The 26,989-nt window shown below is 50.1% G+C and overlaps 1 protein-coding gene across 1 annotated transcript in view; it reads left to right on the top strand.

Moving 5' to 3' along the window:
* The window catches only part of LRRC74A (leucine rich repeat containing 74A), an 85,136-nt gene that overhangs the window by 13,693 nt on the left and 44,454 nt on the right, over positions 1–26,989 (top strand). Inside the window, exons 8-13 of the mRNA XM_068556695.1 lie at positions 5,026–5,111; positions 5,480–5,674; positions 9,118–9,213; positions 11,741–11,887; positions 16,022–16,129; positions 17,041–17,123. Of these exons, the coding sequence (XP_068412796.1) occupies positions 5,026–5,111; positions 5,480–5,674; positions 9,118–9,213; positions 11,741–11,887; positions 16,022–16,129; positions 17,041–17,123 (715 nt within the window). The remainder of the gene's footprint in view (positions 1–5,025; positions 5,112–5,479; positions 5,675–9,117; positions 9,214–11,740; positions 11,888–16,021; positions 16,130–17,040; positions 17,124–26,989) is intronic.

The raw sequence follows: 26,989 nt of genomic DNA, 5'->3' as shown, positions 1-26,989 counted from the left end.
TTGAGAATCTGCCTGCCAATGCAGGGGACACGGGTTCGAGCCCTGGTCTGGGAAGATCCCACATGCCGCGGAGCAACTAGGCCCGTGAGCCACAACTACTGAGCCCGCGCGTCTGGAGCCTGTGCCCCACAACAAGAGAGGCCGCGATAGTGAAAGGCCCACGCACCGCGATGAAGAGTGGCCCCCGCTTGCCGCAACTAGCAAAAGCCCTCGCACGAAACAAAGACCCAACACAGCCAAAAATAAATAAATAAATAAATAAATAAATAAATAAATAAATAAATAAATAATCCTTCCCTAAAAAAAAAAAAAAAAAAATGGTCAGAGCGTATGGACAGTGACCAAGGAAAGCCAAGCGCCCACGCTCTTTAGTAGTTAGAAACACGCAAAATAAAACAACAAAAAGATCTCCCTTGTCATCTAGCAGAGCTGTAAAAATTTCCCGTCAGAGAGTATCAAGGGTGAATACAAGCAAGAAATAGGAACACTCACAAGTCTACTAGGTAAAGGCACTTTGGAGAACAATTTGACAGTGTTTAGTAACGTCGAAAATGTATATATTTTCTGTGACGCAGTTCCCCTCTATACGTGTCTCAGAGACGCTCTCATACATACACAGAGAGAGATGTCTGAGGAGGTTTCACTGCAAAAGTGTTATAAAAGAAAAAAAAACCCTAAATGCTCATTCCTGGGGGAATGAGTAGAAAAGGAAAGACTCCTAGCAGTGGGGATGGGATGCTAATCTAGATGGAGTGGTGAGGGAAGCCCCTCAGGGAAGGTGGCTCTTTGTTGAAACCTGAATATCAAAGAAGAAAGAGCCATGGGGCTTCCCTGGTGGCGCAGTGGTTGAGGGTCTGCCTGCCAGTGCAGGGAACAAGGGTTCGAGCCCTGGTCTGGGAGGATCCCACATGCCGCGGAGCAGCTGGGCCCGTGAGCCACAACTGCTGAGCCTGCGCGTCTGGAGCCTGTGCTCCGCAACAAGAGAGGCCGCGATAGTGAGGGGCCCGCGCACCGCGATGAGGAGTGGCCCCCGCTCGCCGCAACTGGAGAAAGCCCTCGCACAGAAACGAAGACCCAACACAGCCAAAAATAAAAATAAATAAATAAAATTTAAAAAAAAAAAAGAAAGAGCCGTGCTAGGGTCTGGACACACAGTGCTCCAGGCAGAAAGAATGGAGAGTGTCCTCTTTGAACTGGGGGGACAGTGTGGCTGGAGCAGAGGGGACGGGGAGGAGGATGGAAGGAGAAGAGGTTGTTGAGGTGGCCTGCAGCCCCTCACTTTGGGCTGTGAGAGCCATGACGCGGGAGCCGTGGAACGCCAGGAGCCTGGGATCCATTCGGCGCACGACGAGGAGTTGTGAAGGCTGTGAGCGTGGGGACGACACGGTACGGCGTGCAGGTGTAGCTGTGCTGCGTGAAGCCTGCAGCTGAGGAGGACAGGAATGGAAGAGGGAGGCCAGTCAGGAGGCTGGTGAGGTGGTCCAGGCAAAAGAGGACAACAGCGTGAGCTCAGGGAGGAGGCGGTGCCTGAGCGGTGGATGGATTCAGAATATACTTTGCAAGTAAAGCCGAAAGGACTTGCTGATGTGAAGAAGGAAGGAAGGGAGAGATAGACTCACGATTCTTCTGTTTCAGTTACTGGTTAGAGGCAGGTGTCATTTACTTAGAGGGGAAAACTCAGGGAGTAACAGTATGGGGGATGGGCAGGAGTTAGGAGTCAAGTTTTCCGTTTTGGCCGAGGAGGGCTTTTGATGCCCATTCGACGCCTACACAGAGATATCAGGCTGTGTGAGTTTGCTGTGTGAGTTTAGAGCTTGGTGAACAGGTCAGGACTAGAAACATATATTTGGGAGTCATAGCCATAGGGAGGTATTTAAAGCCATGTGTCAAGATGAGGTCATCCAGATGAGGAGTGCAGATAGAGTTGAGTAGGTGGCCATCCCACTGGCCCCTGGGTCACTCCAACATTTTTAGGGGTTGCAGAGGAGGAGGAGGAGGAGCTGGAGACGGAGTGGTGAGTCAAATAGGAAAAGTGAGGAACCAAGGAGCCATATGAGGGCGTATTTTCAAGAAGGGGTAAGTGGTCAGCTGGGTCAAGTAATGCTTAGAGGTCAAATAAGATGAGGACAGAAAAGTGACCACAGGGCTTAGCGACATGGAGATAATTGGTGACCTTGACAGGTGCCATGTTCGTGAAGTGGGTGAGTATGGAAACCCAACTGGAGTGGGTTGAGTTGAAAATGGGATGCAAAGAAGTGGAAATGACCACATAAGCAGCTCCAGACGTTCCACTGAGACAAGGTTCAAACAGGAGGACGGGTGGCATAGAGTCCAGGAAGGTTTTTAAGGATGGAAAACACTGATCGGAAGGAGAGAAGAAGAAACTGAAGATGCAGAAGAAGGAGGAGATGATTAGAGGAGCAAAGTCTTTGAAAAGGCTGGAAGCAATGGCATCCAGAACAAAAACGGAGGGGTCGCCTCTGAGAGCAGTAGGGACTAATCATTCACTGAAGGAAGGAGGCGGCAGGAGTGGGTGCGGGGGCAGGGGAGCTGGTAGACTGCACGTTGGAGGACGAAGCTCTCTCATCCCATTGCTGCCGTTTTCGCAGTGAAGTATGAGGCAAGATCTTCAGCTGAGGGTGGGAGGAGGGGAAGAGTAAAGTGTAAAAGAACTGTTGGGCAGTTTGAGCCTCCATTTGAAAATTAATTGTCAAACGTTTTAAAATCAAATTTTAGGGATTCCCTGCTGGCGCAGAGGTTGAGAATCGGCCTGCCAATGCAGGGGACACGGGTTCGAGCCCTGGTCTGGGAAGATTCCACTTGCGCGGAGCAACTAGGCCCGTGAGCCACAACTACTGAGCCTGCGCGTCTGGAGCCTGTGCTCCGCAACAAGAGAGGCCGCGATAGTGAGAGGCCCACACACCGCGATGAAGAGTGGCCCCCGCTTGCCGCAACTGGAGAAAGCCCTCGCACAGAAACGAAGACCCAACACAGCCAAAAATAAAGAAATAAATAAATAAAATTTTTTTTTTAAAAAAATCAAATTTTAAAACAAATTTAAAATGAGACAGACTACATTCTGTTTTAATATGGTTACCATCATAATATATATGCAGCTTTTAAAAAAATCTTTATTATTACTAAAGCTACCAAATATAAGATGGTTACTATGTGACAGGCATCAATACTAGGCTTTTTACATCAATCCTCACAAAAAAAACCTTGTACAGGTTAACATCTCTATTTTATAGATAAGAAAACAGAAGTACGGGAAGGATAAGTAACCTGTTTAAGGTCACAAAGCTAGTAAGTGTTGAGAACAGAATTAAAATTTTAATTTTGTGGCCATTTAAGAGAGGCAGGCTTGCAAGGTTTAACTTAAGGGACTTCCCTGGTGGTCCTGTGGTTAAGACTTTGCCTTCCAATGCAAGGGGGGCAGGTTCGATCCATGGTCGGGGAGCTAGGATCCCACATGCCTCGTGGCCAAAAAAGCAAAATATAAAACAGAAGCAATATTGTAACAAATTCAATAAAGACTTTAAAAATGGTCCACACCAAAAAAATCTTAAAAAAAAAAAAAAAGGTTTAACTTCAGTGAGGGACTTGGCACAGAAGAGGAGAGAAAAGTAAGAATAGGATGAGGGAAACAGGCAGGGAGAGAGAATGAAGGCAGGACAAAAGTTTGTTCTCAATATAATAGAAGGTATTGTGCACTTTCCTGAAAGTCTGTCCTGGTGGTTGACACAAGAGAAAGACACGATCAGTACAGAGTGCTCTGTCCATAAAAAATAAAACAAGGGCTTCCCTGGTGGTGCAGTGGTTAAGAATCCGCCTGCCAATGCAGGGGACACGGGTTCGAGCCCTGGTCCGGGAAGATCCCACATGCTGCGGAGTAACTAAGCCCATGCGCCACAGCTACTGAGCCTGCGCTCTAGAGCCCGCAGGCCACAACTACTGAAGCCCGCATGCCTAGAGTCAGTGCTCTGCAACAAGAGAAGCCACTGCAATGAGAAGCCCGTGCACCGCAACGAAGAGCAGCCCCCGCTCACCGCAACTAGAGAAAAGCCCGCTTTCAGCAACGAAAACCCAACGCAGCCAAAAATTTAAAAACAGAAAATGTTAAATAAATAAATAAAACAGAATAACACATTTTTCCTGGGCCTGAAGGCATTCCTCCCACTCAGTAATCCTTCAAGAGCACTTTAGTCTCTCCTTCCAACGGTGTCCTCGGCACATCCGCCCTCCCCAGATAAAAATAACAACGATGAAGTGTTTAAATAGGATGCTTTCCCAACCCTATGTAGCACGTGAGCAAAAGCATCTTCAAATTAAAAAAATGTGCAATTTATGTGCAAACCCAACTTCTAGACAAGCCCTGATGCCTCCGCACTTCCACCTGGCTGTATCCCTAAAGCTCTCCTGGATAGAAATTCTGGGGCCTCCACTGCTCCCGTAGGTCTCCATGAAAAAGACATCACACGATACCACACGCCATGACTATCACAGTGTCCCTATGTAAATACAAGGTTTGCCATGCTCTCTCCATCTGTTTTAATGGTTGTGTAATTTGCCACCAGATGGATATTTATGTTATGCTTTACCCTTCCCCTGTGAGTCACAAACCTTACTTTTATACGTGATGCCAGGGAAAACATCTACAAGCATGTCGCTCTTCTTAAATCCTGTACTGTCTCCTTAGGAAGAGTCTCAGGGGTGATATTGCTGTGAGATAGAGTAAACAGATTTTAACAGGAAAATGTCTGTGACCAGATAGTATTTGCCAAATAGAGTATACCATTTGCTTGCCACCTGCAATGTATGAGTATTTTACTACGTTGTTGCCAGCCTTGGGAATCATCTTAGAATTTTGTGTTTAAATGAATAACTGATGAATGATTACCTCCGTGTTTTGCTTTGCATGAGGATTGAGCGATGCTTATCCCCAATGTGAGGGACCTCTGCCAACCCTGAGACTGGGTTCTCTGGGGTGTGGTGGACGCTGAGATGAGTCCTTCCCTCCCACAGCCCTCAACGTGGGGCTCCAGTCGCTGGACCTGAGCTGGAACCACCTCTACATCCAGGGAGTGGTGGCCTTGTGCAGCGGTCTCCGGGTAAGCACTCCGGGAGTGGTGTGTTGAGCCCTGGTGAGGATGGCCAAGTCCTGGAGTCAGCCATCTTGAACCCCTTCCCCATGGGTAAATTCACCCTGCTGAAACCTAGTTGGCATCCTTGGGGGTACTTCAAGGCGGCAGTTTAACTAGGGGGTAGGGAATGACCTCAGCCCAAAGGGAATGAGCCTCAAGAGTACTTGAGACTCTGAGCCCAGCTGGGAGGGATCTGGAAAGATCTGGCTGATCTCCCTCCTGGGGACCACTGAGCACTCTGTCTGGATGACAGCAGGGGACAAAAATTGGGGCCCATTGGCTGGATGAGTTGCATGCAGTCTTCATGCTGGTGCTGTTCTCCCTTCTCCCTGCAGGCTAATGTGTCCCTGAAGAAACTGGATCTCTCCATGAACAGCTTTGGGAACGAGGGGGCTGCAGCCTTAGGGGAGGTCCTCAGACTCAACAACTCCCTGGCCTACCTAGACCTCAGCAGCAACAACATCAGCAATGAAGGGCTCTCCAAAATCAGCAAAGGATTGGAGTTGAATGAAAGCCTCAAAGTTTTGAAGGTAGTCTTCGCCCGAGCTGGGAACGGGACATCTTGTGCATGCATTTGTGTGTGTGTGTGTGCCCGTGCATTCATGTGTGTGTCCATGCTTCCATGTGTGTGCATCTGTGTATGTGTCCGTGCGTCCATGTGTGTGCATGCACGTGTGTGTCTGTGTGTATTGGCGTGGGGGCAGCAGGACGATGGAGCTGGATGTTGCTGGAGAGAAAATCTACCTTGTGCTTCATATGTGCGTACGTTCTTGGCTGTCTCTCTGCTGTAAACCCAGTGTCACCCTCTGCTCTCACCTGGCACAGGGTAGGGTCTTCCTTCCTCCCATCTGGGTCTCCTCCAGTTTCTTTTTTTTTCTTTGCTGAGAGGGCTGCGGGATCTCAGTTCCCAGACCAGGGATTGAACCCCGGCCCTGGCAGTGAAAGGGCCGAGTCCTAACCACTAGACCACCAGGGAATTCCCTCCTCCAGGTTTTCTCCACACTGCGGCCAGAGTGTGCACTCTGAGCATAAACCTGACTTCCATCCCCACCCACACCTACTCTCCTCCCACTTAGGCCCCCCCGACCATGGCCTCCTTTGCTCAAATCCAGTTCTCTCACCCTGTGTGCTTCTCCAGCCTCAGTTTACCCCCCACTCTCCCCCGCACTCCAGCCATGGCCTCAGGGTCTTTTTTCATTTCCCTTCCCGCAGGGCCTGCAGTGCTCCCTCCACTGGCCTCAATTGCTGGTCTGTCTCAGAGCACAGCTGGAGCAGCAATTCCCCAGGGACCCTGCAGGAACCCTCAGATCCTGTTTACCCCTTCACGCAAAACTCACCAGAGTTTTTCCTTATACTCTCATTTGAGTGACTATTTGACTGTCTGTCACCACTAGTTCGAAAGTTTCCTGAGGACAAAGACGTTTTTGGCTTTGCCCATTACTATATCCCCCGTACCTAGCAGAGTCCTGGGCATAGAGTAGATGCCCATTGAATATTTATTAAGTGAATGAATGAATACATATTTCATTTTAAATCAATTTGCTCATAGATGCTAATTTATAACATAGAAGCTCATGGGAAGTTGGGAACTGATGTAAGATGAGGACTTCTATTAATAGGTCCCGTTTCTGGGACTCCTACCACAAGCCAGGTTCCATATCAAGTGATTTGCCTCCTTCTTCATGGCCCAGCCCTACAAAGCGGGCTCCAGTAGCCCCACTTGTCAGATGAGAAGACTGAGGCTGTGTGACTTGTCAGGCCGTGCAGCTAGCAAGAGGCAGAGGGATGTCAGCTCTACCTGGCTTTCCACTGCAGCTCCAGCTCCCACAAGATGTGGAGGTGGCTCGGGGGGACCAAAGACCTGGGGGTGCTGGTGGAAGAAGAACGGGAGTTAGGAATCAGTGAAGGTGAGCCACCATCCGAGAGGACAGCCACCTTAGAGCTGCTGAGGTGATGACAGGGAGTCAGATTCCAGCCAGTGGAGGGAGCGTGGTGACTGCAGACCAGACCAGGTGGCCGTCTGGTGACTGGGGGAGCTCAGAGGCCGGCCTGGCTGGAGGGGCACCAAGTGTGACTCAGAGGAGAGAGACTGACCCAGCCTGCAAAGGACTGAGCCTCTGTCAGTGGCCAACAAAGCCAAGGAAAGTTCAGAGAATCTGAATTTTAAGACTAAAATGCTGCCTCAGCAAAATGGCAACAGGGATTTTCTCTGGTTAGTGGGATATAGGCGATTTTAACATGTTTTTCTACTGCTTTTTAAATTTTTTCTACGATGACCAAATATTTTAATTATTAAAATTGTTTTAAAAGTGAAAGAAAAAAGCTTAAAATATACCTTTTAGTTTGGTCATATGTGGAGGCCACATCAGTTTTGCCACAGGAATTATCTGTTGCTCTCCACAGCCAGCCCCAGCCCTCCTTTTCTTAATCTTGGAAAAATAAGGAATTCCCCCCACCCGTGAGTCAAACCAAAGATTCTAGATGCTAAGCCCTAGGAGGGCAGGGCTCCAGGCTGTCTTTTCTCACTGGAGTACTGAAAGAGCCTGGGAACCCCCTGACATAGAGTTTTGGTCAGCCTCATCAGGAAACCATCAGCTGAAAGCCTTCAATAATAATAAGTAACATTCACTGGCTGCTTACTATGTACCATGCACTCTTTTGAATGCTTTACCTGAAGTTATGTACTGACTCCTCTGTGCAGCCCTAGGCGATAGGTACACGGTAGTGAGGGAACGAACACAAGACCAGAAAACTAGTCAGCAGAGCCAATGGGCTCCGTGCTCCCTGCTGTTAACCTCCACACCACGCCTCAGTGGCTCCCAGTACCGTGGCGATAAAGCCCTGAGTACTTAGCTAAGCCCCCAAGGTCCTGTGCAATCTGACCCATCGCAGCTCTGTAGCCTCATGCTCTCTCCTCCTGCTCATGAAACGTTTACTTTTGCCCACACACCGCTGCACCTTTGCACTTGCCTTCCCTTGTCTTCTTTGGTGCACCTTATTCCCTCCTCTGGTCCTGTCTGCCTTCTTCATCCCTAGCTAATCCCCATTAGTCCTGCAAGGCTTAGCTCAAGTGTCCCCTCCACCATACTGGATGCCCCTTTCCTTGTTTTCTTTTCTTATTTTTTTCTAAAATAAATTTATTTATTTTATTTATTGTTTTTGGCTGTGTTGGGTCTTCGTTGCTGCGTGCGGGCTTTCTCTAGTCGCGGCAAGCGGGGGCTACTCTTCATTGCGGTGCATGGGCTTCTCATTGCGGTGGCTTCTCTTTTTGCGGAGCACGGGCTCTAGGCGGGTGGGCTTCAGTAATTGTGGCACGTGGGCTTCAGTAGCTGTGGCTCACAGGCTCTAGAGCGCAGGCTCTAGAGTGCAGGCTCAGTAGTTGTGGTGCACGGGCTTAGTTGCTCCGTGGCATGTGGGATCTTCCCGGACCAGGGCTCGAACCTGTGATCCCTGCATTGGCAGGCAGATTCTTAACCACTACGCCACCAGGGAAGTCCCCCTTTCCTCGTTTTCTACGGTACCAATGGGTACCTCTGTCATTGCCATCATCGCACTTCAGATTTCATTTGCTTGTTTGCCTGTGTCCCCCTCTAGAGTGTAAGCTACCTGAGGGCAGAGATTTTGTCATGTTTGCCTGTGCATCCCTCAGCGCTTAACCCAGTGACTGGCACGTGGATGTTTGTTGGATGGATATTTGGATGCATGGATGGATGGATGGATGGATGGATGGATGAGCAGTGAGGTGGACAGGTGGATGGATGGATGGATGGATGGATGGATGGATGGATGGATGGATGAGCAGTGAGATGGACAAGTGAATGGATGACAAATAGACAGGGAGATGGGTGCTTACAGAGAAGTCTGGGAGGAAGACAGAGATTGTGATTTGATGGGAGGAAATGGAAACCATGCTCTGAGCCAGCCTCTCCTATCCTCATCTCTGCCTCCTTCTGCCTCACCCTTCCTCCCACAGCTTTACCTGAACCCTCTAAGTATGGATGGGGCTGTGTTACTTATCCTGTCCATCAAGAGGAACCCCAAATCCAAGATGGAGGATATTGACATTTCCGTAAGTGATCAAATTGTTGGCTTGCACTTGGGAGCAAGCCAGTTACCATGGCCACTGTGCCAGCTCTAGCCCTCAGGGCCCTCACAGAACTGCTCCATGAAAAGGCTACTCCTTTTAGAGTACAACTCTGCCCCTTCCAGAGGTCCTTTCCATAGGAACAGCCATTCGGTCAAAACAAAGCCATTCGGTCAAAAACATCATGGTGTGAAATTATTTACCAGATCCTGGGAACCCAGGACCTGCACCCCCAACAGTGGGCCTGAGGGCAGAGAGGAGGAACACCAGAAGCAAAGGCAGGGGGACCCCCCAGAACAGACTTGTCTACCGTCAGCTTTGTTGATGGATGGCTTTGGGCCTTAGAATGCTTCCAGAATCACAGGATTTTTAGACTCTGAGTATTAAAACGTGTACAGACCTGTGTTTTCATTTCATGACTCAGCCTACTCAGAGTAGTAGTTGAGTGTAAATAAACCTTGATGGAGGAGGGAAGCCTGAGGAGGTGACTCCACTCTGCCAGCTTCTCTCACCAGAATCATCCTAGAGGTGGGAGCTGGTGCCAACAATATCCTATACTTATCTACTACTCTATACTCTTTTTTTAGCCCCAAAGTCATTTTATAGACACCAGTTCATTTAATCCTACCCTGGGAGGTAGGTAGAGTGTATCCATGACCTAGGGCTGCCATGGCGAAGTACACAAACCAAGTGGCTTACGTGACAGAAATTTATTGTCTCACAGTTCTGGAGGCTAGGAGTCCAAGATCAAGGTGTTGGTAGGGTCGGTTCCTCCAGAGGGCTGTGAGGGAGAATCTGTTCCTGCTTCTCTCCTAGCTTCTGGTAGTTTGCTGGCAATCTTTGCTGTCCCTTGGCTTGTAAAAATAACCCCCTAATCTCTGTCTTCAGCCTCAGTGGCTTCTCCCTGTGGGCATGTCTGTCTCCATATCCCAGTGTTCCCTTTTTCACAAGGACACCAGTCATATCAGATTAGGGCCCACGCTAATGACCTCATTTTAACTTGATCACCTGCCAAGACCCTATTTCCCAATAACGTCACATTCACAGGTAGTGGAGGTTAGGATTTCAAAATTTTCTTTTGTGGGGGATACAATTCAACCCATAACAAGTACTTTTCCTCATTTTCCCATTTTACATGTAAGGAAACTGAAATAGAGAGGTTAGGTCACTTGCCCAGGACCACACAGCAAGTGAGAAACACAGCAAGGAGTAAAACGCAGGGCTTCTGCCTCCTATTCTAGAGTTCTGTAAAGGTACAGTGTTAAAGTCCTTTTCCATTTGCTTAATGCCACACTAATGTGATGTTTTGTTAAGATTTTAATACCTTACAATTCTATCAGTGATGATATTTTGCATTTGAAACCCAAGCTTTTTGGAACTGAATAATAAGTAAAATTTGCCACCGATTATAAAACATTACAAAAACATACCTGCTTTTCTTTTCACTTTGTTCCCTCGCCCCTTCCTCCCTGCCCCAGGCTCCTCCCTGTGCTCATGGGTCTTCCTCTTCAGAGGCCCTCTCCACCTTCATCCTACAGCTCTGACCTGCACCCCATGATGCTGCCTCTGAATCTCAACCACAGGTCCCCAGTTTGTTAGCATTTGGCTCCTCCCCCCGCCCCCCGCAGTGCAGGTTGGAAGGTATGAACCCCAGCACTGCCTGTCTGAGGAAATGTTAGAAATGGTGCTGTTTAGGCCCCAAGACGGCATATAAACCCATGAGCTGGGATCTCACTGCCACTCCACAAGCCTTCCAGAACAAATAGGTCTGAATTGGCCTTTTCCTTCCCTTTTGTCAACGATGCCGCCATAACTCTAAGTGGTGTTGGAATACCTTCATTGTAGATGCTTCCAGAGCTTTCTCTAGAATATCTCTAAAGGGGAGGGAGTAAGTCTTCAGCCCTTAAGCATGGATTTAATTCTTTGAAATGCCAAAAGATACTGAGAACCACATCTGAGGAATGAAACAGGTCAATCACACTGAGGGAGGCCAGGTTTGATCAAACACCATTTCACAGACCACATGTTCTCCTGCGGCCTCCAACCCGGCTCAGAGGCCACTTCCACAGGGGGCGTTCCCAATGCGTTTTGAGCCGTGACGGGATGGTTGGAATGAGGGGTGCTCTCTGCCACGGCACCTGCTCTGAAGACCAACACTGGTGTAGAAATGGGCTTTTCAGGGCCTTTGTTTGGGGACCAGTCTCGTAACCCCACAGCTGTGTCTCATCTGTCACACACAGACACTAATGCTCACCTTCTGAGAGCAGAGTGAGTTGACAATATGTGACAGGCCACCAGCACCCAACTAGGACATCTGATCAAAATCACGTGGGAAACTTACAAGTCAAACCACAAGCTCTAAAAAAGGTGAACCGTCCCAGTCTCGGAGCAGTACCGCAGAACCAACTAGAAAAGACAACACACTGACCTTGCTTGGGAGAGTCCGCTGGTCTGGGAGATGGCACAATGGCAGTGCCCTCCCCCTGACGGGTCCCCTCCCTCCCCGCTTCAGAATGTGCTGGTGTCAGAGCAGTTTGTGAAAATATTGGATGGCGTGTGTGCTGTCCACCCCCAGCTGGACGTGATGTACAAAGCAGTGCAAGGCCTCTCTAACAAGAAAAACCTCTTCACGTCGATGAGCCCTGTGAAACTGATCCAGGTGAGCCCTGCTTTCCTCTAAGAGCCCCCAGGGACCCCTGGAAAGAGCTGACCTTTGGCTCAGCTTCCTAGAGTTTCTCCTCCCCCAGAGCGTCTGCACAGTCCTCGCTGACAAGGAACATCTCAGCTGTGGAATATTCCTTTTGGCTCCCAGAGGAAGGACTGAGAACTGGCTGAAGTGGGAGGGCCTTGGAATAGGATGGTTTCCAGCAGCCAGGCTCCTCCATTGCAACCAAAGACAAGTGACTGAAGTGCTCTGTACTTCAGTCTCTTCATCTGTAAAATGGGCATGATAATAGTACCCACCCCAGCAGGGCTGCTGTGAAGATTAAATTCTATACTACACATGACTTAGAACAATGCTTGGCAGGTAATAAGCACACAATTCATGCAGGCTCTTTCCAATAGCTGGTAAGGATGCCAAGACGTCCTGACCCTCTGCTCAGGATGGCTATTTGGTGGCTTCAGCTAACAAGGAACCCTCAATTGTTTTATACCTAATGGTCACCTTGCCCCTGGCTCAAGTCTTAGATTGTGTCTGGCAGTCACAGGAGGCAGATGTAACAGTGGAAATAAAAACTCAGAGAATGTTAGAGCTGGAAGGGATGTTATAGCTCCTCTGGTCGGACAGCCTCACAGAGCAGTGACTGCCCAGGCCTGGTGTTTCTACCGCCAGCTCTCACCTGCTGCTGGGTGCAGGGCCATTACCACCTGAGGCAGCAGGAGCTGGGAAGGTGCCCTGTAAACACGGTTCTTCATGGTGTGTGCCACTGGGGCTGCTTCCTGCCCCTGGATGGTCTGCTCTGTGCCTTAGTTTCCAGAACCAAAGAGGAGAGCTCTTGCATGAAAATTATCATTGTATGGAAAGTTCTAAAAGGCAAAGCGGTATCAAGTATCTTTATATCTTTTCAAGTAAGATGATGTCAGGTGGAACTGAGGGGAAACCTGTTTTGCAAGAAGAGCGGGAATGGAGTTATCCGGTGCAAAGTGGGGGCTTGCTCCTTGTTTTAAAACAGTGTAGAAAAGGGATCCCAGAGGAGAGCCTCAACCATACATACAATGTAAACCACAGTCCTTCCGCTCGGGGGCCCGACAATCGGGTTGGGAAGATGGGACAGATACAGTCATTTCTGATAGAAAGAGTCATATGATAAATGATAAACAAGTGACAAAGGTAGCAAATACAATCCAAACTAGAGGTCACCGCAGGCGAACAGAAAAGGATGCTTCCTGGCAGAGGTGGGGATGGGCAAGGGCCTTGACAAGCGGAAAAGATGCAGGTGAGCAACAGAGAGAGGGAGGGAAGAGGATGCCAACCAGCAAAGGAGCAGAGTGGGAGTCGCTCGCAGTGTGTGTGAGGGGTGGGAACCGGACCGCGTGGCTCTGGCCTCACAGGGAAGCCTGGGAGGCAAGGCTGCAAGGAGAGGCTAGAGCTGGATGCAGCAGTCCTCAGATTTTAGGCTCAGAGGGAGGTTTGAGTCCACAGGGAGCAGGGAGCCGGTGCGAGTTGTTGAGCAGAGGGTGTGATGTAAATGCAGCAGGACCGAGGGGTAATTTTTCTGGCAACGGGGAGGGACATGAACTGAGGGGGTAAATATGAGACTGGGAAAACCAATGAGGACACTATTGTAGTATTCCAGATATAGAACAGTAACTTGGCTGAAAATGACAGTGAGAATGGAGGTACAGATGTAGGAGATGTCTTTACAGAGCATCTCCAGGACTTGGTGAGTGGTTGTGTGTGTGTGTGTGTGTGTGTTGGGAGAAGGGAGGTCTGTGGGGAGAGGAGAGAGCCAAAGATAACCCCCAATTTTTAAGCCCAGTGGACTAAAAGAACGATGGTAACATTGCCAGCAGTAGGGAAGTCCTGTGGGGAAAAGGGACCGCCCCCTGGCCCCGCATCCCGCTCTGGCCTCCTCCCTCCCCCCTCCCCCCTCCCCCCCTCCCCCCCTCCTCTATATTTCAGCCCCACTGGATTTCTCCCCATTCCTTTTTTTTTTTTTTTTTTTTAATTTATTTTTGGCTGCACTGGGTCTTCGTTGCTGCGCACGGGCTTTCTCTAGTTGCGGCGAGCGGGGGCTACTCTCCATTGCGGTGCGTGGGCTTCTCGGTGGCTTCTCTTTTTGCAGAGCACGGGCTCTGGGCACGCGGGCTTTAGTAGTTGTGGCACGTGGGCTCAGTAGTTGTGGCTCGTGGGCTCTGGAGTGTAGGCTCAGTAGTTGTGGTGCATGGGCTTAGTTGCTCCATGGCATGTGGGATCTTCCCAGACCAGGGCTCGAACCCGTGTCTCCTGCATCGGCAGGCGGATTCTTAACCACTGCGCCACCAGGGAAGTCCCTCCCCATTCTTTTTTGCATCAGTTCTCTCTTAACGTTAATTCTGAGTCCTTCTGCCTAAACACCTTTCCTCTGTGTCTCACTCACTCCTCCTCACTCTCTAGGTCTGCACCGGAGTGTCACGTCCTCGGGCAACCCTTCTCAGGTTTCCTGGTCAAGAGTATATGCCCTTGCCACACGCTCCTGCAGCCCTCTGCTTCACCCTTTCACCGCAAGACTCTGAACTCCTCCAGGGCAGGAGCTACGTTGGGTCTTATCAAAAGCACCTACCAAAGTAACGGGCCCTTACGCCCATCAAGGCTCTTAGTTGCTGACCACAGAATCCACTCCGCTAGGTTAAGCGAAGAGGGATCTATTACCAGCGATAGACCCCAGAGACATTAGGAGGGCTGAAGAGAGACTCTATGTTTAGATTCCAGAAATGGCTCTCCAGACACCCCAACTGGCTAGCCAGGATGGCTGCTGCTTCTGCCTAGGTCAGGAAGCCGCCCAATCAGGAATCGCCCGCTGAATCGGGAAGCCACCCCCATGGCTGCCGGCAGCCTGCTCTCTCCAGATCACATGGGTCACACATACGTATCACCCAAGGGCTTGGCAAAACCCATCCCATCCTGACCCGTAGCTTCAAGGGGGCTTGGGCAATGCTGGTTTTTAGTTTTCCGGCCTCTGTGTTATAGAGAGGCGGGCTGTGAAGGAAGCGGAGTAGGTGTTGAGAGCCCGCCCATGGTATCTGCCGCAGCACTCAGTAACAGATTGCAGAATTCAGCTGACTGAGGTTTGCTTTAGACATGTAGGATTGAGGTGTCGGTGGGGTTCAGCATGGACTTGCGAGCAGCTGCTGGGGACGCAGAACTGGAAACGTAGGTGGGATTCACCCCGGGGTGGGCTGGTGTAGGCAGCGCACACCAGAGAGGGAAGTGTGGGGAGAGGAGAGCAGGGACCAGGGACTGATCCCCAAGGAATTCCTCTGTGAGCAGGGTGTCTGCAGAAATATCTATCGAGAAAGCTGGACCTTGCCTATGGCCTTTTGAGAGTCGGAGGGGAAAAGAAACAAAAAGATACTAAAAAAGGACCCAAAAGAATATTTTAATGGTATTGGAAAGTTCACAATATATTAATACAGTGCATTTTATAAAACAGTATGTTTAGTAGATAGATAGGTAGATAGATAGGTAGATGAAAGAATATACATCAAGGTGTTAGCTCTGGATGGTGGGATTGGATTTATGGGTTATTTTTAATTTTCTTCTTTCTATTAATCGAAACTTTCCTTAAAATGTGAGTAGGTAATATCTTTGAATTGAAAACAGTGAAATATTATTTTTAAATACTCTAACACAGTACGTCTCCATATAAGTATTTGTAGAAAACGATGAGAATTCTGTGAACACCAGGAGCCTTTCCTGCCTGTCCCACTACCTGGCTGAGGTTTGGTCTTTTGGTCTCTGAGTTAACAACAGACCACCCACGTACATAGAGCACCATTTTTACTAGTCTTAGGAGGACAGCTTCAAAACTAAATAATACATGTAAACATGATCACTGCCCTATTCCCTCCAAACTGTGGGAGCTCAGCAGTGTCGACTCCAATCCTTCCACCTGTGGAACGTGGAATGGCAGGAGAGCCTGCTCAGTGTCGGTGGGGCAGACACACAGAAGCATCGTGGCATGTGGTTCTGCCGGACCTCAGACCTCAGTCTGGGCGGGCAGGGATGGGAAGCAGGGCCGGGGGGTGGGGGGGCGTTGAGGGGAGTTGGTATAGATATTACAAGGCTCCTGGTGTCTCCTGCTTCTCTCAGAGCTATGCAGACCAACACAAAATCTCAGTCCTGGACTTCTTCAGGAGCTTGAACCCTAGTGGAGAGACGACGATGCCTGTGGGCGAGTTCCGGAAAGCTATGATACAGGTGTGTGGATTCCTAGTGGACGCAGGCACTATGTGTGCACACGCAGGGGTGTGTGTGAGAGAGAGAGACAGACAGGACACGGCATGAGCACCTCAAAGAGCTCCTTGGGATTGGCTGTGAGAAGCCAACTTATCCACTGCTTTCTCTAGACCCAGAGGGACACCTAAGGCCTCCTTCCATTGCCTGCTGAAGTCATTCTCTGTACTGCACGTCTGGGTGCCACTGGTGACCCAAGATGCTGCCTGAAGACACACATTCTTCATCTTCTAGGCCTTTCTCCCATTGCATGTGGCTACTGGGCAGATTTTAAAAGGGAGTGGGAGAAGAGACCACATCCCGAAACCCCAGTATTTTGCCTTTGGCCCTATCATCTTGCCTGAAATCCCACACCTTCACATGTGGGATATGATGGAGGTGCTGAGGGCCCCCTGAAATGCAAGCATGAAGAGGTCTGTCACCAGGGCAGCCCTAGGAAGGACAGGCCCTGCAAGGATAGGACTTCATGGGGGCCCAGGTGGGGGGATAAGACCCTCGGTGACCCGTGGTGAAGAGGGCCGGCCAGACTCGGTAGCAGGGAGGTAAGGATGAACTTCCCATGCTGCAAAGTCGCCGCCTGCTCCAGCTGGATCCCCATCTCCTTCACCCCTATTGCTCCCCAGAGAAAAGAGAGGCTCTGGAGTCTGGGCAGCGACCCATGGACATGGGCGGGGACGCTTCTTCCTGCCCTGCGTGGTGTGGGTTCAGTTTCTTCTGAACCGAGGAAACTGTTGCCAGCTGTGGTCCCAAGGGCAGTGAGGCATTGTGGGGTGTGTGTGTGTGTGTGTGTGTGTGTGTGTGTGTGTGTGAGACGGGAGAGGTCTGGGGGGAGCAGAGAGCTCCATTGACCTTGCACATTCTATCTGCTTCCTCAGCAGAACAAGGTCCCCATAAACCGGTACGAAGTCAGGGAGCTGATAAAGAAGCTGGGTGAGAAGACAGATATGGTGGACTTCAGGTCAGCCCGGCCCCGCCATCCGGCCCTATCTGGGCTTCCCTTCTGCCCTGGGCAGGCCCCCGGTTCCCTCTAAGGCACCCTGGCTCCTGGGGCCGCCCTGGAGTAGATAGGAGGTGACACAAGGAGCAAATGGATAGGCCCTGGTGTGGTGAGAGGGGCAGTCGGGGGCGTGTACAGGTATCACAGTGGCCCAAAGAGGAGGTTTCAATGGGGGAAAGGGGGCGTCACACAGACAGACAAGAGGACAGAGGACGGCAAGTACCAAGCCTGAAGTGTGGGCCAGCACGGTGCACTGAGGAACTGCAGGTCTTTCAACGCTGCTGGAGTTTAGGCAACCAGGCAGGTTGTGACTTAGGCTGAACTCCTTGAAGAGATCGGAAAGGACCGTGATAATGGTCCTAACAGCAGCCAACATCCATGAGCCCTTACCACGTGCCAAGTACCCCGCCAGTCACCAGACAGGTGCCTGAATTCTCACAGCGCCCAACGGGCACTAGTATCACGCCCATGCTGTGAATAATGAAACGGAGCTTTAGAGAAGGAAAGCACAGAACCAAGTGCTAGTGGCCAGAAAGGGGCAGCTGTGGCCTTAGCACCCCGGTCTGCATGGTCCCAGGACCCACTCCTCCTCGCCGAGGCTGCAGGACCCTGCTGGTCTGCAGGTTGGTCCATAAGGCCCTGCGGCTTGGTGTCTCATGGAATCCCTAAGGAGTCTGTCAGAGGAGGCCCCCATCTGGTCCTGCCCCACAGCCTTCTCCCAATACCTCCATCCTTGCCCCCATCAGCATCTCTCATGTGTGGAGAAGCCACCGCACAGACTGACCCAGCTGCAACCCTGCTCTAGCTAGTAAGGGTGCAGCCGTGCGCAGAGCTCTCAGTCTCCAAGTCTTGAGAATGGGGTGATAACCACAGCACCTGAGAGAGTTTCATAAGAATCAAGTGGAGACAGTGCACATAAGGGGCTGGCACATGATGCTGTCATTCAGGAGCGACACCATCATCCAGCAAGCACCCCCGACACCCGCAGGGTGGCTCAGGCTTGCACACCACCCCAGGCCCCCCTACTCTGTGCCTGTGTCCTGGACCTCCCCGCCTGCCCTCCCCGAAGTACGGCCTCCTGTTCCTTGGGATGCTGGTGGGAAAGAGCACAAGGCAGAGGTCAGGAGACCGGGTCCAGGTCCAGCAACCCTCCAGCTTTGCAGATGAGGTCACATGGCCATGGAGAGGCAGAACTGGGGTCTCAGGACCCAAGTGGGGATCTCTTGTGGGCACCTCAAGTTCCCCTCAGGTCACACACTGCAGCTCTGTTGGTTCCAATTGAAGAGCAGAGTCGTCATTTTTACTGTTGCATGATTTTTTCATTGTCATTTTTTGGTACAAATAATATCTACTTGTAAAAATTCTAAATCCACCAAAGTATACTAGGGAGAAAGTGAAGGACCTCTTTTACCTGCCCCCACAGTCCCTGCTGCCTCCCAGAGGGCGCTCGTGAACAATCCCAGGTGCACGTTTCCATAGCTTTTCCCACGTACTTGCAATCAAGTGTGTGTGTGTGTGTGTGTGTGTGAGTGCGTGTTCTCTAAGTGTTAAAAACAGGGACTCTGGGACCAGGCCACCTGAGTTCCAATCCCAGCTCCACTCCTGTGGAACCTTGGGCAATTTACCCAACCTCCTTGTGCCTCAGTTTACCCATCTATATATGGGGCTAATAATAGTACCTATGGTGCTGGGAGCTTTTAAGGATTAAATGAGTTAATGCCTATGAAGCACTTAGAACACTACCTGGCAGGTGGTAGGCTCAGAGTACACATGTGTTTTACTATTATATCATTTTACCCTCATACACACACGCACACGCACACACACACACACACACACACACAGCTTCTTATTTATCATAAATAGAATCATACTGTCACGTTCCTCTGCACTTGCTTTGCCTTACAATGTGTCTTGGTGAACTGTCCATGTTGGTATGTTTAGATCTATCTCAGTCTTTTTAACTGCTACATGGTATTTCATAGTGCAGAAAGAAGTCTCATAGTGCAGAAAGAGACTCTCATTTTATGGACGTTTCAGTTATTGCCAATGTTTTGCTACTACAAATAATAATCAGTCACCAACATTCTTTTGTGTGTCATGTTTGCACACATGTGTTTCTCTAACATGGGCTGGGTGGCTCAGACCCAGAATGAGCGTGTGCACATTCTAAACTTAAATCTGCTACCAAAACCCTGACGACAGCGTAAACCCATCCCCATCCCTGTGCCACGCCGAACCTCACCACGTTCAACACTCTGCCGAGATGAGAGATGGGTTTACAGATGGTCTCGCTTGGACTCGAGCCTGTCCAAACACTCTTGTCGATCAGCCACGAGGCTACGTTGGTGCTCAGCATTATCCCCTTACCTTTCAAACCAGTTTCTTGAAAATGACGAAGCCATAGCAACACATCTGGTCTGGAAAGAAGTCTCAGTGACAGAGAACTCCTGGCACGTTGGCTGCTGGCTGGGACGAGGCGGAGAGCTAGCTGAAACCTCGGTGGAAAGACACCAAGGCTGTGAGTGAGGCAATAAAGTCTAGCTTGGGTCTCCGGGCTGCTGGTGACATGCCCTTCCCCCAGGGAGCATCCTCCTGTTTTAGGGGGTACATCCTTGGTGGCCTCGTTAAGAGCCAAAAGAACAAATTGGGAGAGCGTGGGGTTGCTGGGTGGCGGAAGAGAGCAGTGGGGAGAAGGTCAGTGCACAAAAGCAATCATCACAGTGCTCGTAAACTGTGTCAAGGGGAGATTGCTGAGATTTGGGAGGCAGTGGCAGAGGGAACAGATGCTCAGGAAATGAGGACAGGGGCCTTTAAAAGCAAATGCCAGGGGGTCACGTGGAGAGAGCCCAGGGCAAGAGACAGAGAGAACTGGCATCTAGCCGTGGCCCGGCATGAGCTGGCCACCTGAACTTGGAGCCTCATGGTTCCACCTGAAAAGTGGGACAGCTGAGAAAAGGGATCCCCATCTGTTCTAGGGATCTGCCATTCTGCATTTCTTTGTAAAATTCCTTGGAAAACTGGGGAGGCATGAGGAGCTTAGCAAAAGATGAGAAGGTTTAGCCAAGAACAGCATATACTGAGCAGGTGGGGGGAATGGGTACCTTCAAGGATTTTGATTAACCTCGCCAGTCATCCTTGGGATGGACAAGGGCAGGAACTGTCTCGTGCACCTCCTTTGCACCTGCACAGTGCCTGCTCATAGTAAGTGCTCAATAAAAAATACCTGTGAAATGAAAAACCTCATTCACTTGGCAATTGTTTTGGGCAAGTGGTGGAAAGCTGAGAGAGTTTGGGGGGTGCCCAAGAGCCCACACTTTGGAACACCAGTGAAGTGCTGGAATGGCATCTGGGAATCAAGGCACCAGCCCTCAGGTTGCACTTTGTTTCTTCATCGAGGGTGGAGGTGATGCTAAGACTTCTCACTCCTGGCAGAATCATTATTTGAAATAATCTGTGTCCCCCTCCCCACAGCATATTTCCCCTCCCTTCCCTTATTCAAAGTCTTAGCTTGAAGTTGAATTTTCATTGGACGGTTGTATGGACTCAGTCAAAATTAGGATGATGAAAAGAAAATAAAGAAATGCAATAAAGAGTTTGTGAGCTGAAACTCACGTCCACCCTACTCATCAGGGTATGTAGATGTCTTTGCTCTGACTCCCCAAATAAATCAAATCCCCTTGAAGTCAGGGAGCCTGTCTTTTAAGTTTATTATAATCTATAAAATTCTCCATCAGGTCCATGCTCGTAACTGAGCATTCAATAATTACTGGTGTCTGGGTGGAACCCTGAAGATTATCAGGCTATGAAGTATCAAAATTTGTTATGGACTATAGATTAGGGATCAATAAAAACAGCAAGTTTTCGCAAGTTGCTTTTATTCATCTTTAATAGAAAAGAGAAAAAGCAGCACATTTCCTCATCAAATGTTATTTTTTGTTTGGGTAGCTTTGGGGGAATGATGGAGATATGGGGAAGCCACCATCCCCTACCCTCCAGGCCTCCCCTTGACACTTGCCACCCCCCATCACGTAGGCCCAGCCAAAACCCTGCCTATCTGCGGGTTGCCCTGGAACTTGCCCAACTGTGGAGTAGTTACTACTTATGGCCACCAGGTGTCACGTCAGCTCCAAAATCCGCCTGAAGGTTGTGCTCCCATCAGACTGCTTTGCAGTCCTTCCTATGCAATTTCCCTGATCTCCCAAACTTCTGCCCCCACGGAGCCTGACATGAAATCAGAGCCCCAAAGGGTCTAGCAGCCTGACACCTGGGAAGACCTGTCCAAGGCTTGGTGTCCTCATTAGGAATCAAAGTTATTCACAGCTACCTCGCACTCTTGTTGTGAGGAAGAAAATCCGGTGCTTAGCACAAGCTCCATAAACATTCAGTCCCCTCCCTCAGCCAGCCCACCCTGGGGCTGGGCAAGACTACAGAGGAGGCCTGCTCCATCGGGTGAGGGTACTGCACAAGGAACACGCCCACTGACAATGGGCTGAGTCGGGCTTTATCAGCTTGCCATGTCTGGAGGCTGCAGGCAGGAGGACCCCAGCAGGAGCTGAAGACCAAGGCGGAGGGAGAGGGGCCTTGCAGGAGTAGGAGAGGCTGTCAGGTCAAAGATGGCCCAGAGGTACTGGCCCAAAAGCCCAGCACCAAAGGGGGTCAGCTGCAGTGCAGGGGAATGGTACCCTGGGCATGCCCTCCTTCCATGCCCAGCTCAGTTTGGCTTTGTGCACTAACTCTTTGTTTTGTTTTAATTTTTATTGGAGTTTAGTTGATTTACAGTATTGTGTTAGTTTCAGGTGTACAGCAAAGTGAATCTGTTACATATATACATATACATATCCACATATACATATATCCACTCTTTTTTAGATTCTTTTCCCATACATGTCATTACAGAGTACTGAGTAGAGTTCCCTGTGCTATACAGTAGGTCCTTATGAGTTACCTGTTTTATACATAGTAGTGTGTATATGTCAATCCCAATCTCCCAATTTATCCCTCTCCCCTCCCTTTCTCCCCTGGTTTTCTACATCTGTGAGTCTACTTCTGTTTTGTAAATAAGTTCATTTGTACCATTTTTTTAAGATTCCACATACAAGTGATATCATATGTTATTTGTTTTTCTTTGTCTGACTTACTTCACTTAGTATGACAATCTCTAGATCCATCCATGTTGCTGCAAATGGCAATATTTTATTCTTTTTTATGGCTGAGTAATATTCCATTGTGTATATATATACCACATCTTCTTTATCCACTCCTCTGTCAGTGGATATTTAGGTTGCTTCCATGTCTTGGCTATTGTAACTAGTGCTGCAATGAACATTGGGGTGCATGTATCTTTTCGAATTATGGTTTTCTCCTGATATATGTGCGCTAACTCTATGCATCCTCACAGGGACCCTATGCAGTGAGGTCTGTAATCATCCCCATTTTACAGCTGGGGAAATGCAGGCATGGAGAAGTTCAGCATCTCGCCCAAAGTCTTCTGCTAGTAAGCAGCAAGGCTGAGATGCAGACCCAGGCAATATGACCCTGGCTCCCTGAGGTCTTAACCACTGTGCTCCCCTGCCCCTCTGTGGCTTCTGTGCAGCTTTGTATCTACAGGGAGATGTTTAAATGCACTTTCTCTGTTTACATCCTTTCTGTAACAAACAGAAAAATAGCTCAATTGATAAGCAAGCATGAGCTCCAGGCCAGGCTGGACTGGCCAGTGGGGAGGGAAGCAAAGGCAGAGATGGTGATGCTCTATGTGACTGAATTCTCAAGGTCAGGTTGGTGCGCCCTCCCTGCACCCTATGTTGCTCAGAAATTGAGCCAGGGGAGGTAAGATGGGAGATGAGAAGGAAGAGTGTGGAATATCTCTGTGTGCCAGAACCATAAAGTGGTTAAGCATGCAAATCCTGTCATGCGAGAGTTGTCGGTTTGAATTCTGTCTGGCTTCACCAATGATCAGCTCTGTGACCTTGAGCTAGTCACTCAACCTCCCTGAATCTCAATTTCCTTATCTGCATATATTGATGATAATGGTACCCCTGCCCCTGCAGAGTTGCATGTGAAACACTGAGCCCCAGGCCTGGCACACAGTAAGTGCTTAATGTAAGCATGACCTCATGACAGCAGAGTTCCTCTCCTATGAGGGAGAAGTGCGGGGAGATTGAGGTCCAGGAGGGTGTTAGGGGCCAAACTGAGCAGCCATCTTTGAAATACCCAACTACTGGGTCTTTGAAACACCGTGGGAGGCGTTCCAACCTTGGGCTTTGGCTTAAAACTGGCATGAAATTGAAAGAATTTGCCCAGAATCTTAAAAATCGGAGGGAGGTGGGAGGGCCAGGGACCAGCAGCACTGTGTAGGCAATGCAGGGGATGCAGTGGACATCTGGCCTTTTTCTTGACTCCTGAGGTCTGAATCCCCTTCCTGGGCTGGGAGTGCCCCAGCTTACAGGTCCTGAGAGGGGCAGCTGGGACTTGCAGCTGGGACGTAGGCTCATTGCCTACACCAGACACGCAGTCTCTGGGCTCGGTTCAGGAGCCAGCCTCCAAAGAAGCAAGGACCACGGAGAACTTCCTCCAGCAGCTGTGGCTTTGCAGCTGGATGGAGTCCCTGAGCAGTGGCGGCGGTGACGCTGGTGGGCGTGGTTCTGGGTGCCAGGCCTGCGGGTCATCAGTGCACGCTGCAGCCTCTAGTATGTGGCTGCAGTGGCAGCTGCAGTGTCCTCAGGGGACCAGGCTGCCTTGCCAAGCAGGGGGCTTGGGATTGGTTTCGCTTGGTTTGGTTCTAAACAAAAGAAAACAATGATTGGCAAGGCAAGCCTGTGTCCTAAACACTGGCTGCCAACCAGTGGCCTTGAACTAGAGGAAAGGAACAGCTCTCCTCCAGGAAGCAGACATCCTGGAGGGGAAGGGAAACCGAGGGTGGTGTGGGATGGAGGGGGCTTCTCTGGGGCTCAGCGGGGCCTTTTAAGAAGGGACAGTGGCGTGACCCCTGGAGGGGCTGCTGTGTTGTTTTGCCACCTCTTAGGGGGTCTGTGGATGAGCTGGGGTGGGGCTGACTTGTTTCTGTATGCCCAGGATGAATGAGACTAGCCCTTGTGCGTGCGTCCACGTGCTACCATATAATCAAGAGCATGACAGGTCTTTTTCCCAGTTCCTGGCATGTGCCTCAAAACCCTCGGGATTTCCTGAGTGACAGGAGTGTCTTCGTGATGCTAACGAGGTGACCCAGGGTGGGCCCCTACCTAGATAGCTTCCTGGAAACACCAACCATATGAGCAGATGTTGGGACTTTCAGCCAATAGAAGGACAGGGAGCTGGAGATTGAGTTCACTCACTAGCCAGTGTTCAATCAGTCATGCCTGTGTAATGAAAAGTAATGAAACCCCAGTGATAACGCTGGACACCAGGGCCCAGGGGAGCTTCCTGAGAGGTGACTTGCCTCGACTCCACAGGGAGAGGGCACAGAAGCTCTGCCTCCCTCCCAGATCTTGCCCTGCATGTCTCTTCATGTGACTGCTCCTGAGTCATAACCTTTATTATAAAACTGCCAGCATCAGTATAGCACTTTCAGTGAGTTCTGTGAGTCATTGCAGTGAATTACCAAACCTGAGGAGTTTGATGGGAACCCCCTGCTTTGTAGCTGGCTAGTCAGAAGTGCAGGTGTCCTGGGGGAACCCCACTTGTAGTTGGCAGCAAAGTGGGAGTAGTCTGTGGGGGACCGAGCCCTTAACCTGTGGAGTCTGATGCTGACTCCGGGAGGTTAGTGTCAGAATGGGCACTGCAGCCGACCCCAGGTCGTGTTACCCCAGGTGCAGTGGAAATGGAACACGTGTACACAAAAGCATGCTCACATTTGAATTACAGGACACGGTGTGTGTACTTGAATGTGTCCATGCCCAACAGCAGGGGCTTGCCTGCGTACTAACCCCCAGACCCGCCTGCTTTCTTGCCAGAATCCTAACAGTGGGGTTTCAATGCAGCCACTCCTGGCGTGTACCGCTCTCCCGGCTGTACCTCGATTTTTCCAGCAGAGGGCGCTCCAATCCCACAAGTCCTCTGACTACGCACAGCGGCTTCAGCTCTAAGAAAATAGGACTCCAAATTGGCTCAGGGAAATCAAATTCTTATTAGGTACCTGAAAAAGGCAGCAATGCAGCTGGCTTCAGCGACACCAGGGGATCCCGGGCCAGAACCCTCAATCTGCCCCCTCAGGGGAAGATGCAGGTTCTTGGAGCCTGAGCTTATACAATCTGGGGACCCTCTTTAAAAAAAAAAAAAAAATTTACAAATATAATGTTAGGTATAGAAAGTGGATGTATATTTAGAATGAAGAAGAAAATCACAATAAATGACACATTTTAAAAAGCTGACAATGGCATAAACATCAAATCCACCCGGTGGCCTTGCAAGGGGGCCCCGCTGAGTAGCTTCTGCAGGTCGTCCCGCAGAGAACAGACACCTTGCTGATGCAGAGTCCAGTTTGCTTCCTGAGTCCATCTTGCCATGAAAACGGGCTGGAGGACTCAACCCCGAGGATTCGCCCTTGTCTGGTCCTCCGCACCTCCCTCCTCACCACTGTCTTTGGAGCAATCACTTGTAGTCACACCATGAACACGTGTGAGGCGCTGTCGCTTTTCTCTCTGTCACACCCAAGAGGCTGCCACCTCCACACCCTGCCTTTGGGGAGGCAGCAGGCAGCTCTCCCGGCCTCTCCTTCCATGAGTCCTGGTTCCACCGTGGGTCCTCCATCCACTCAGTGTTATTTCAAGACTATAAAACTCACAGCCCCACCCCCCACCCCCGCCAAATACTTTTCCCAAGAGCACTGTGATGCAGGGGAAAAACCCTTCTTGAATTAGTGGAGAAAAACTTACAATGTAAGGGGGAGGGAAAACATGTACATTTATTTACACTAAAGGGTAGGTGACTTCAGTTAAATTCAATAAACATTTATTCAGGGCTTACTATGTGTCTGGTGCTGTTGTGGGTATGTTTGGGATACATCAATGAATAAAAACAATAAAACCCATCCTTTACACAGCGTTTACATTCCAGCAGGAAGAGACTGACCACAAGTAATAAATATAATAAATAAGTGAATCATATACAATGTTAGAAGATAATAAGTACTATGGGCGAAAAAATAGAGCGGCGTATGGTGGTTCATTGCTAGGGGTGGGGGAAGTTATGATTTTAAACGGGTGAAGGGCGGTATTTGAGCAACAGCTTGAAGGCAGAGAGGGAGAGCCATGTGGATCTGGGGGAAGAGCTCTTCAGGCTGAGCACAGGCCCCAGGACAGGAGCCAGCCTGGGGCCTCTGAGGGTCAGTAAGGCAGCCCAAGGCTGGAGCAGAGAGGGAAGGAGAGCATGGCGGGAGGTGAGGTTGGAGGGAGCAGGGCCCGATCAAGTGGGGCCTTGAGGCCTGTGGGCAACGTGGGTGTGAGTGAGATGGGCCCTTGCAGTGTTTGGGGCAGAGGAGGGCCAGACTCCGACATCTTTGAAAAGGGTGTTCTGGCTGCTGTGTTAAGAATACGCTTTAGGGATTTAAAGGCGGGATCAGGAAAATCCACTGAGAGGCTATTGCAATGATGGAGGCAAGAGCTGAAGGAGGAAGTGGTGGGGTGATGGGTGTGGGCGGACCCTGGATGTGTCTAAAGGTGGCACCAACCATGCTCCCCATCAGGTGGGGCACTGGCTGTGAGAGAAAGAGAGGCATCACGTGGCCCCCAGGCTCAGGCCCCCAGCAGCTGGAGGAATGAAGTCTCATCACTGAGCTGGCTGAGGGGAACTCTGCTGGAGCAGATTTGGGGCAGAGAGAGAGAAAACTA

This window comes from Eschrichtius robustus, chromosome 1, assembly GCF_028021215.1.
Source record: "Eschrichtius robustus isolate mEscRob2 chromosome 1, mEscRob2.pri, whole genome shotgun sequence".
NCBI lineage: Eukaryota > Metazoa > Chordata > Mammalia > Artiodactyla > Eschrichtiidae > Eschrichtius > Eschrichtius robustus.
The sequence above is the reverse complement of the archived record's forward strand: the minus strand, read 5'-3'. Positions and strand labels throughout refer to the sequence as shown.